This window comes from Aphelocoma coerulescens, chromosome 21, assembly GCF_041296385.1.
Source record: "Aphelocoma coerulescens isolate FSJ_1873_10779 chromosome 21, UR_Acoe_1.0, whole genome shotgun sequence".
Classification (NCBI taxonomy): domain Eukaryota; kingdom Metazoa; phylum Chordata; class Aves; order Passeriformes; family Corvidae; genus Aphelocoma; species Aphelocoma coerulescens.
This window is the reverse complement of record NC_091034.1, coordinates 4,517,768-4,529,959: the sequence shown is the minus strand read 5'-3', so window position 1 is coordinate 4,529,959 and position 12,192 is coordinate 4,517,768. Positions and strand designations below refer to the sequence as shown.

General features: G+C 42.6%; 1 protein-coding gene across 3 annotated transcripts in view; it reads right to left on the bottom strand.

Annotated features, from left to right (window-relative positions):
- Positions 1-236: 236 nt before the first annotated feature.
- PRDM2 (PR/SET domain 2) overlaps positions 237-12,192 on the bottom strand; it is a 64,898-nt gene continuing 52,942 nt past the window's right edge. For all 3 annotated transcript variants that reach the window (XM_069034675.1, XM_069034676.1, XM_069034678.1), the window contains 2 exons: positions 4,437-4,571; positions 237-3,076 (listed from right to left, as the gene is read on the bottom strand). In XM_069034675.1, the coding sequence (XP_068890776.1) occupies positions 4,463-4,571 (109 nt within the window). In that variant the 3' untranslated portion in view covers positions 237-3,076; positions 4,437-4,462. The remainder of the gene's footprint in view (positions 3,077-4,436; positions 4,572-12,192) is intronic.

The window sequence follows — 12,192 nt, the reverse complement described above, 5'->3', positions numbered from 1 at the left end:
AAGGGCAAAATTTCACGTTTCATCAGCAGGCACGGGGGAGGTTAAAAATTTGCTGCAAAACTGTGAAATTCTGCCTTGGGAAAAAAATGGCATACTTTTCCTGAATTCACTGTGAATGAAATCTCCTCACTGGTCCAGAGAAATGACACCATTTTGAACTGATGCTTTTTTCTGCAAGAAAAATCACCCCCCCCCCACCCGCCCCCCACCTTCCCAGAAAAACTGCATTTGTTATCTGAGGAAAAACGATGAAGTCTGGTGCAACCATGGGTTACTTCTTGTCGGTGGTGTGGATATTTTTCTGCTACAGCTTAGACTGTAATGGACCCTTCAAACAGACCAGTACAATATAAAGCTGTGGACTGTGGTCTCTTGGTTGAGTCACACATTATAAAACTTTAAAAACAGAGCATTTACAACCAGGGACATAAAGACGTGCTTTTAAAATTGTAAGTACATATTTACAGGCTTGTGTGATAAACCAGAATTTCTCTGGGAAAAACGTTCCTATATCACAACAATGTACACACTTCTCTCCTTGAGTCTGTCAGTTATTGTAGCTGATGCCACTCTAAAAAAAGAAGCAAAAATAAATTACACAGAAGTGACCTCTGGTAACCTCACTGGAATGCCTTAAAGGCACTAAACTGGGCAGCATCCGTGCCAGAACTCTGTACTTAATTTATCTGACTGGAAGTTGAGTGGGTCTGAGGAGAACCGATTGTTTAAAGTAGTATTTGGGCTATATGGCAAGAAAACTTCCTCAGCAACAATCCTCAAGTGACTAGTGATAATTTATACACTAACTGTGATCTTTGACAAGGTGTCCTACAAAACTGCACTGGGAAAATCAATCATAATCAATCAATCACCAATAATACTGGTGCTCTACGTCAGAGTATCTTAGGTTTATAAACACTGTATACTCATTTTCCAAGTGATCTAGATACTCTCCAGACACACAGGAAGAGCATTCCTGTCTGAAAGAATAGGGTCTACCATACTAATATCACATGATGAGAGGAAGGAGAAAATGTGGAGGGAAAATAAAAAGATAATGTGCAAAACCAAAGCGAGACAAACTGATCAGAAAGCTGTGTGTGCACACCAGCTGCTTGGACATAGACATAAGGCCAGGAAACTCAATTTTTTGTGCTATTTGACCAAAATTTACCAAGCTGCCTAGCAGATCTGGATACTCACTTCCAACTAGTTTGAATGACTAATGAGAATCCCAGTCTTCCAAGGCATGCTGTGAAAAATTCCAGCCTTTGTTTGCAATTAGTACATCTATTTCAAGAGGAGATTATTGCTGGCAAAAAACTCCAAAGGGAACAAACCCTAGAGACTCTCCACCCCAGGAATGAGACAGAGCAGCCAGCAATGGCACGAGCATCTTGGTGGTCTCACAGTCTTCCAACATGGAAGGGGATGCAGCATTTATGGCTCATCCAGTTCTCAGTATCTCAGCCTTTCCCCAAACCACAATTGCACTTAGAAAGCCTCCAAGAGGGGTTTATCCAAAAAATCTGTAGTGAGATAATACAAGATCCTGAAAACCTTTTCTTTCCAACTCAAACAACATGCACCTGAAACATTTTTATGGTGAACAATGTTTCTTCTTTAAAGCTTTTGTATTCATTTTGAACAATTTGATTTTCATCAAAACTATACAAAATTAACTGTTTTCAGCAATTCCATACATATATATTTTTATCTGTCATATATATATCTACATATGAAGATATATATATATAAAATTGATCCTTTTTTTCGACTTTTTCAGGGTGGTGGGAAGGAGTATCAACCGGGCACTTGTTTTTTCTTAACTAACGTGTGCATACACAGATCTGTGCTTATCTGTGTGGAGTGCAAAGTCAAGGACAGGAATAAATTGACTGAAACAAGAGGGAAATAGGACAATCAACCCCTTTGGCCTCCTTAAAAAATTCCAAACCTAGATGCTGCATTAGCAGGGATCCTGGAAAATCACGTGTTGGCAGAAGGAACCCTTCACCTCACGAGTGAACTGGGCAGAAGTTCTGCCCAGAACTGGCAGACAATGCACCTGGGTGTGATTGACCCCATTTGAGGGTAAGAAAGAGGTAAGAGACCTTTCTGCCCTGCATTTTACCAGCTGAACTGTTTGTTTCTGGAATTAGCCTTTACTGGCTGTCCTCATGGATGGCCTCTGGACAGGACGCCTGAAACTAAACGCGTGTCTAGAGACACAAACACAGGTGCTTTAAGGACAAATGCTGTATTTAGGGACAAGTCTGGCCTGATACTGCACAGCAACACCTGTGTTTGATACTGTCCCTAAATAAATAAATCCTGACTCTAAACAGTACCAGACTGGCAACACAAGTTATGGCAGCTTTTGAGAAATGGATGCTTGTCCCTTCATGGAACTGGGCTATCAGTGCATTTCACAGAGATCATGTAACAGGTGATCTTCCCAAAAAACACAGCTCCTGGTGCACTTCAGAAGCAACAGCATCTGCCCCTTAAAGCTAATGGTACAAAGTCAAGAGACTGGGGTACCCACAGACTTCACATGTGGAAACCTCAGGAAAACCTACCTCTCCCTTCAGTGTTTTTTTGTGGGATGCCCAGTTCTTTACCCGTTAGAATGTAAAGCAGAAACTAAAAGGATGTAACAGTCTTACCAGAGTTTAATTGCATAGTATGTTAAACCCTCTATGTTCTCCCAGAAAGAGGAGACTCATCCAGACCCATCCACCCTCTGAGCACGGGTAGTTTGAGGATGTCTGAACACTTATCCATGCTGTTCTCCATGCTGGCACGTGGGCTCCACGCATTGGTGGGCCCCAAGATCACCCTGTCCCCAGCATCCACAGTTCATCATTCACTGGAGAAAGCAGGAGCCTGCTCTGTGCTCCCTCCCTTGGAAGGAAGGGTGAGATGACAGAAGCACATCATCACTTCCAGCAGAAGAAACCACTGTCCCGGTTGTCTGCTGAGGAACCCATCTCGCCACATCTGAGCCAAGCAGGAGAGCATAATGCTTGAGGATCACTTCACCTCACCTTTTCCAGTCAGAAGTTTCTGGTACCTGAAAGTACACAGAGAGTTGCATTTAATCAGAAATAGTTTAAGGAGTCACAGTTCCATGTTCCATGGAGCTGGAAGCAGGACAAGTCATTCAGTGACCACTGTACAGGGAAGAGACATCCATGATTTAATTTTGCTTGGATTTCCCACAACTAAATGGTCTGTGCCACAGCTAGGGATGTTAACATTTCATTAGCAACCATCTCCATTACTCAGGAGATAGAAAGCCTCAGTTAGTTTACTAACTATTCCCTCAAATGTTGTTTTTTGAATGACTTTAAGAAAAAACTTCAGGCTGCAGTGTCTTGATTTTGCTGGTACTCGTTCTCACCTTTAGCTTTACACATTTCAAGTATCATGTTCCTTAGCTGTTACATCAGTATAAAGGAGATTCTAATCTGCAAGTTAATGGTGGGGAAATGAAGGAGCAGAAAACAGTGTCTTGTTTAAACCAACAGAAAACCAACTCAGCCTCACCAACACATGGGGATGGGTCATTAGTTGCCCAAGCCTACAGTGCTTCATTACACAGTTTATCTCACCACAAACTCAACTAAGGTTTTTGCATGTTATCACAGCACTGCAATTTGCATTGTAATGCTGGTCTTTGAGCTTGTGGTGTGCCACCAAAGCAGCCAGCAAAATGCACATTCCCAAGTATATGTTTTTTTTGGGCAGTTAATATTTGTTCAGGGTTCACCCATTCAGCCTAAAAGACCCCAAAGCACTTGGCCCACTATTACAATCAGATACAAACATCACTCATTCCCAGACAGAGATAAAACCCATCCTTACAAAAATTATCTTCAAGGTCCCCAGGATCCAGAGGAGCAACACCTCAGGTCTTAAAAGATCATGAGCAAAACTCTCCTTAAACCTTCTATGAGGGGTAAAGGGCTGACTACCCTAACACAATCCTTTTGATCCACAGTATGTTAAGTACCCATGACTAGAGAATACCTTATCCCTTTGGAATTAGTACATCACATATTTCAAGAGGAGATTATTGCTAGGAAAAAGCTCCAAAGGGAACAAATCCTGGAGACTCTCCACCCCAGGAATGAGACAGAGCAGCCAGCAATGGCACGAGCATCTCGGTGGTCTCACAGTCTTGGACAGGAAGCATCACTTCCAGCGTGGAAGGGAATGCAGCTTTTCTATGGCTCATCCAGATCTCAGCATCTCAGCCTTCCCCCAAACCACAACTGCACCAGTTACAAGAGCAGTGACACTGTGGGTTTTCTGAGGCTTGGCTCATATCTCCAAAGTGCCTTGCACTCCTTGCCCACAGAAACACGGAAGGGTTTGGGAGCACAGGAGAAGGGAGCGCTGCGCATCCTCCCGGGGCTCTCTGGCTGTACCTGCTTTGGTCAGACATGCCCAGGGTCTATTCCTTGAAGAAGTGGGATGTGGTGGAGCTGGATTTCTTGCACTGCCTGGTGCTGGGGTTATGCGAGGAGGAGGAGGGACATCTAGAGGCCATGCGGAGCCTGTAACTGTGCAAAGAGGCAGAAGAGCATCAGCGACCAGACACAAAACCAGAGACGTGCTTTAGTAAGCTATGAGAAAAGAAAACGACATTCCACCCACACTGCAATTACCAAGAGCCACTTCTGAAGGCAAGAGGATTTTTTTGCCTTGTTCCGACTTACCGTGTGAGTTCATTTAAGCAGGAAATAGATAATGTCAACTGGAAGCGGCATCCAGGCTCCCACCCCAGGTCCCAGACCCTCCGACCTGGACACACAAACCCACAGTTACATCAGAAACTAGAAGAGTCATGGTCTATTCTCTCAGGACAGTCCGTATCAGGCTTTAAAATACTTATTTATAGAAAAGGAATTTTACTTTACCAGAACATATACCACATCATTTTTCCCCAGGTCAAAGTCAGCAGAACACTTCCATCACTATTGCCCTGACAGACTCAACAAGGACAGGTACAGGTCACAACAGTGCTTTATTGCACTTCAAATTTTAAACTAAGAGTCCCAAAGTGAAAGTGAAAATCAAAGATGTTTACTTAAAAATTTTAATTTTATGCTTCAGTTGATTGTGATTTCAAGAAGAAAGCCTGAAAACCTGACTCGAAGCAAGGGAAGTCCAACTTCTGCCCTATTCTAGACATACAATCTCAGTTCAAATGTATACCCAAGCTGAACTTCCTTACACTAAATGATTCCAAAAAATCCCCTATTTGTTTTTAAATTCACCATCTTTTGCTATCATGCACAAACTTGTCTGCTTTCCCTCACACCTGTGCACCCCCATAGGTAATTACATACCTTCCTTCTCAAGGCAAATTCTTCCAAATTCTGACCAAACCCAACCACTTATGTTCTTCCAAGGGAACATCTTTTGAAATATCATTTTCTTACACAGCAACACGTCTAAGAAAAGTTAAAAGCCAGGTTTCTCTCCAGGTTATTTTTAGAGTTCAATACACACCCTTTAAAGGAGATTTCAGTTTGTCCTTACACACAATGTAACTCCAAGTTAGACATAAAGAAGTGCAAAACTTTCCATTACAACAGAAAACCAAAACCACAGAAATTTTGAAAAGTAAGCAATTCAATTATTTTCAAATTAAAATTGGTGGTTAAAATCGCCTGCCAGAATTTTTTTTATTGTTCTATGTAAATCATCCACTCCAGCCTTTGTGAATTCAATTCTGAAACCTTCAGCCAGTGTGGAAGAACCAGAAAGTGGCAATGGGGAGGTCAACAAAAGCCAGATTTTTGTTGTTCCATATAAGGACTGTAACCAAGGGAAACAGTAGAATATCCAAAATAAGCTTAGTTTGTTTGGCTTCAGACTTTTACTATAACTAGAAGAGGGAAATTTTAGTTTCGTTCTGTTTAGAATGTGTCCATGTAAGTAATGCTTTCTGTCAAAATATTAATTACGACTTCTTAAAGTTCTTCTATAATTAATGACATCTGTGTGCTCTTGCCTGCAGTGAGGCAAGGTCTACATCCTATGGGAAACCTAAAGAAAAAAAACAGTAAAAGCCTCAAATCCAAAGAGACAAAATATCAGGGAAAATCTGACCTAGATTTTCAAAAGCACACCCCGATCAGACATCAGGAAGAAATTCTTCCCTGTGAGGGTGGGGAGGCCCTGGCACAGGGTGCCCAGAGAAGCTGTGGCTGCCCCATCCCTGGAAGTTTCCAAGGCCAGGTTGGGCAGGGCTTGGAGCACCCTGGGACAGTGGAAGGTGTCCCTGCCATGGCAGGGAGTAGAACGAGATGGGTTTTAAGGTCCGTTCCAACCCAAACTACTCCGGAATTCTACGATCTTCCACCCCTAACTTCCTCAAGCTTTAAAGTTAATAGATCATGGCTTGTTACTTGGAAGCTGAGGATTAGAGGAATGAGATAAAAAAGGATTGTTTTTCTAAATAGAAAGTGAAATTGAGTTCCTTATGGAGTTCTTACTGCTGTCTTCCCATAGTGCTCCCAATGGACCGTGCTTCAGAACCGCAGCCGTGTCCACTCCGCCAAAGCTGTCAGGAATCAGGGCCCTCCTCTGTCCCGACATTACCCTCAAGTGGATCGATAACTCATTTTAGAGCCTGTTTAAAGAAGAGCTGGGATGTCGGGGTGATTTTGACAAACTCCCGGGTGTGCAAGGGGAGCTGGTCTCTGAGGGGGAGGGGAGCTGAAATTCCCCCACTGCATTAGGAGCAGTGATTGAAATTGCTATTTTTAGCACTGTCCCTTTGCACCTGCTTTCACCATCTCAGCACTGGGTAACTGGAGACAGGCAAAGAAAAGGAGTTCTGAGCCACCCTGTGTGATGTTGCTGAGGGATGATTCCAGTGGGAAGGGGCAAGGGTTGTTCCCAGCCCCTCACTGTGCAATCCCAACCCCTGTGCACAGACCAGACCAATAGCACAGCCCAGGCTACCCCATCTCTGCCAGAACCATTGCTAGGGAACAGTCCTAGCCAGAAAAAAAATTAATTAAAAAAAAAAAAAAATTAACATCAGAAAACATACTTTGCTTGAAAGGAAAAAAGGCCCAGAACCCAAATCCTCCTAGGTAGCAGGAAGGACTTGTCTGCACAAAGTTTTCTCTGTCAACTAAGGACTTTTAAACCAAAGTAAACAAAAGTTTGGTAGATGCACCAGCTATTCCATAAATTAAAGCCAACGCAGAAGTTAAATGAGGCTATTTTTTACACAGAGACAGGGCCTAAAGTTCTCTCTCACAACTGAGAGCATACCCAAACTAAAAGAGATAAATCACCCAATTTGGTGAGATGTGCTACAACAAAAATACACTAAATCCCAGCTCTTAAAGTTTTCCATCCTCAGATCTGAAAGTGTTTTGTAGTGTGAATCAGTACCATAATCCTAGTGTTTCAGATCCAGAACAGTGTCAGGTGGAAAGTGATTTGCCAAGGTCACCCAGAAAATCTGCAGCCTTGAAGCAGAGGACTGAACAAAGGTAAAGGTTCCCCCCCCCGCATTACTGTCACAGGTTCAATTGTCTCCTGAATACTTAAGTATTTGTCCAAACCAAGTTCCTACTTCCATATACCTTCCCAGGCCCCTGAGCCTTGCCTTGAGCAGCACACACGAACTCAAAGGCCAGGAAAAACGCCAAATCCTGGCACACCCCCTTCCCTCAGACATTCCCAAAATACATTTGGTATTTTTTATTCAAATTAGCTTGTCTCCTACCACACTTGTGCAATTAACATTCTCCTGGGTTGCTAGTTTAATTCTCTAGAAATGTCCCAGAAAAAGAAGCCATGGTATTTTTGGGAATGAAGGCTGGAGTGATCCAAGGTGGTTGCCAGTCCCACCAGGGAAATTCAGTGAACAAAGTCATGGCAGTATGTGGTAAAAATTCAGGTGATTTAAGTTCACATTTTTACCTCAATTAAAGTGTTTTTTTTATCCTGCAAGGATTATACTTCTACGCTGCTAATCTAAAATACCCCCAAGGATATGCTCCAAAATTTCAGACACACACACACACATTCCACATCACGTTTAACAATAAGCATGCCAGGAACATATTCTATCAAGTACTTCCTACTCTTAAGTAAAAGAATAGCTAAGCTGACACGAATCATTGACTCCTAGGAAAAAAAAAATAGAAATGTGCATGTTTAAGCCCAAATTCTTGGTTTTGCAGAATTAGGCTGAACAATTTCACAGGCCAGAAGGGAAGCAGGAGGGTTTAGGAAGTGGATAAATGCCATTTCTGGGCTTTCTGCTCTCAGTGAGATTAAACAACAGTACTGCTACCCTGACTGAAATGTACTCTCTGACAGCAGTATACTGCTTAATGGGAAAGTAAATACACAAACAAGGACTTGGAAAAACATCAAAACCATCAATCACTAAGGAAAAGACCTTCATTTGTCTGTTTTAGTGAAACAAAGTCTTTATCAAGACAAAAAGGTTTGAGGATAGAATTTTGTTGAAAAGGATGTCTCTCTTTTCTATGGAAAAGTCCTGACTCACTGTATAGAAAATGGGGATGCAGCAGAAAGGAAAAGGATCTTAATGTGCTGTACTGTGGATATTTGGAGACTTACGTGTGTTTATTCATGAAAGCAGAGAAAGAGCAGGAGCACGTCAGGATTTTATCTTTCCTTCACATGGTGCTAAAGGCTAGAATATGAATATTATGGTCAGGCCTTTCATGAACCTAAACTGGAAAAACCTGTTATTGAGATCCTTTGCATTCTCCACTTCCAAGAAGACACCTAACAGCACTCTCCAGCCACAGCGCTTCAAAGAACTTAATCCTTTAAAGCAGCACTGCTGCCCCACAGTAACTCAAAAATTGCTTTGTTTCACACGTGCTCTACAGTTTAAGTTCTTTCATTGCTGGCTCAGTTCCACTCACAGTGGGTCATGAGGAACTCTCATGATGAACACCAAACCAACAGCAAGAACTGCTGGAAAAAATCTCACACCATGCCTACAGCTCACCTGGGGGACTCTAAAATTGATGTATCAACAACATTTTATTTAAATAGAACTACATTTTCAAAAGTAACCAGTGAACTAAAGTAGCCACTTGAAAGGAACTCTGCACTGAGATGGCTACTGAGCTCCTTCAGAAAATCAGTTGCCTTGAAGGTATTTCAAGTTGAGCTCAGAGATGATTAGTCATTTAAGAAATCTTGGTCTAGACCTGTAAATTTAGATGAACAGTATCATGTCAGCAATTTCTCTTCCTGCCCTTTTAAAGCAGCACAGAGTACTTTGCAAACCAAAAGGTGAACAATTCTGGATTACAAATAGCAGTACTCAAACCCCATCTTCTATACTGGCAGGTAATGCAATTTGATAAGAAGTTTGTACCTACTGAATCACATTCCTAACAGAATGAAAAAACTTTCATCACACATAGGGAACACTGTAGTTGATTTTATTTAGCTTTATACAGAAATGGTGACACCAAAGGAGTTCAAAAGGATTGCTGGAGGGCAGCAGAACAAGGATGAGCCCTCAGTCCTGCACAGCTCATTACATAAAAAAGAACCCACAGAACAAAATGTGCTTGTGATTTGAAAAGGTAGATGAGTGACATAATGAATTTGCCATAATGAGTGAAGAATACAACTTCAAGTTCCAGTTGATGCCTTTTCCTGGTCTTAAAATCATGAGTCATACAGGGTTAGAAGGGGAAAAGGGATTTTACCTTGGTATTTATTTTAAGGATCCTTAGATGCCCATGTCCAGGTTGAATGCACCGAGATGCACCCTGCCCAGTGTGCCCCCAAAGATCGGGTACAACATTATAGGTGTTACTAATTAGCAGATCTATCAAAGATTCCCCAATGAGAGGCTCGAGTGAGCCCCCCTCCCCAAGGAACCTTCCCCTGGATGGTTCTATCTTGGTTTACAGAATGTGTTCTGGAGAGGACCTTGGGCTCTGGGGCACACTGATCTGTAGCTACGAAGCTTCTAAAATGCTGAGTCTCTCAGCTTGACAAACAAGTCCAAGAATGTAGGCAAAAAGCACTAAGAATACAGAAGTTGTAAAAAAGGTGTAACAGGGGTATAAAAGGCAAAAAATCTTCATAGCATTCCAGTGACAGTGGAGTTTGAGTTTGAAACTCTTCAAAGCAGCTCAGTGATGTAAGAATTCAGTATTTCTCATCTTCCCACCTCCTTCCACATGGCAATGTTTAGCAGAGCTCTCAATACCTAAAGGAAACACTACATCAATTCCCCCATTGAGTCACTGCTGGAACACGACTGAGGGCTATGCACACACAGTCTGTATGTGGGAATGGGCCTTCAGACACCCTAAGCAGGAACTGCATCCTCTGCATTCCCAACAAAATCACCTCCCTGAAAAAGCCCTTGCATCTACTTTACCACAGGCACTTAACTTTGCTGAGCAGCACTGTCTGAACTGCAGAAGGAATCACAGACTCACTGAGGCTGGAAAAGACCAAGGCCAGAGAGTCCAACCTGTGACCACATCCGCACCTTGTCACCGAGTGCCACATCCAGGTGTTCCCTGGACACCTCCAGGATGGGGACTCCACCACCTTCCTGGGCAGCCTCTGGCACAGTTTGAGGCCACTTCCTCTTGTCCTGTCCCTTGTTCCCTGGGAGCAGAGCCCACCCCCCACCTGGCTGCACCCTCCTGTCAGGGGGCTGTAGAGTGACACTGACCCCCCTGAGCCTCCTTTTCTCCAGGCTGAGTCCCCCCCCCCCCCGCTCCCTCAGCTGGAATCAAGGCAGGCTTTGCTGAAACAGGCCCAGATATGAGATTATTACTCTTACTTTTTTACTGACACAGGGCATTGAGTGGTGCAAGGCTCAGTTTTGCTGCTCACCTTCTGTGTGCCAGAGCACCTCAAATGACTGAACGCTGAGCCTGTACTTCAGAGAAATGGAACATCACCTGCTGAATAACCAAAGCCATTTCTCACAACCCTCTGGCAGTTTCTGGGAGTACTGTCATCCAAAACATGACTCAGAGACCCCGTTTGGCTCATGAAACATAAAGTCTTAAAAAATTAAACAGAGAGATATATACACAAACAAAGTGCATGTTGCTGATTACAACATTATGTTTCACTAGCCACTCGAGCTCCGAATAAATTAGGAAAATGAAGCAGCTAACTATCTAAGAAAAAGCCTCCCTCCAACTTGATGCCTGTTCAAGCTTCTGAGTTTCAGTTACACTGCCTTGTATCTGAAGAAAACAGAAAGCAGTATTTCAGTGCTCTTTTCCCAATGAATGCTCTAAAGGCATGATCTACCAAAAGCATTTTTAAAGACTTAATAAGTGAAGTAAAGGTGCAGGATCAACAACAGGAGAATGGCAAGCGATGAAGTATGTGTGGGAAGCAGCACTCAGAGGTGACTCAATGGCTTCCTCTTAACTAAGAGGGTCAGAAGTAGGTAGTGGCTGGAGACTGGTGCAGAGGCAGCACAGGACTCCTGGTCCTGTGAGTAATCTCGTGTTAGATACTGGACGCTTTACACCCATCCCCACTCTAACAATCTACTTGCATTTTAAACATCTGACCCTTGCCTGACAGTGAACAATGGGCACAAGGAGGCACCAACTCCTGCTACAGTCTGTTACCTTAGTATTCATTTCATTCAAAAAATACCATAACATTAAGAAAAAAACCCCCAAAGCTCAGGAAATAACAGGAACTCATTCCTACACATGGAAAAAACATCCCTCTTTAAAAACATTAAATCCCCACTCTCATTTGATGTGTACAGTGGACCATTAACTGTACACTTAATATATCATGCCTTCCTTAAGAGTGTTTTATTTGCATCTTGCTCTGAAATAGATATATTTTCCTCACCATCCCGCTCTTGCAAAGTACTGGAAGGTACATCCTCTTTTCCATTAGAAAGCTGCTATTTTTAACAGTTTAATTAAATAGATGTGGAAGTTTACCCCTCTCTCATCATTGACTTACCACAAAAGCTCAGCTCCAAACCAGCATGTACTTGTTGTTCAAAATCTATTGTTTAGCCTTTTCATCATGAGCAGAACTACACCATCATGTGACTCATGGAGATCGCATTCACTAAATAAAAGCCAGAATTAGTATGTAAGGTCTTCTAAGTTCTCTTTTTAAGGTCATTCACAAGCTACTTGTCTGTCT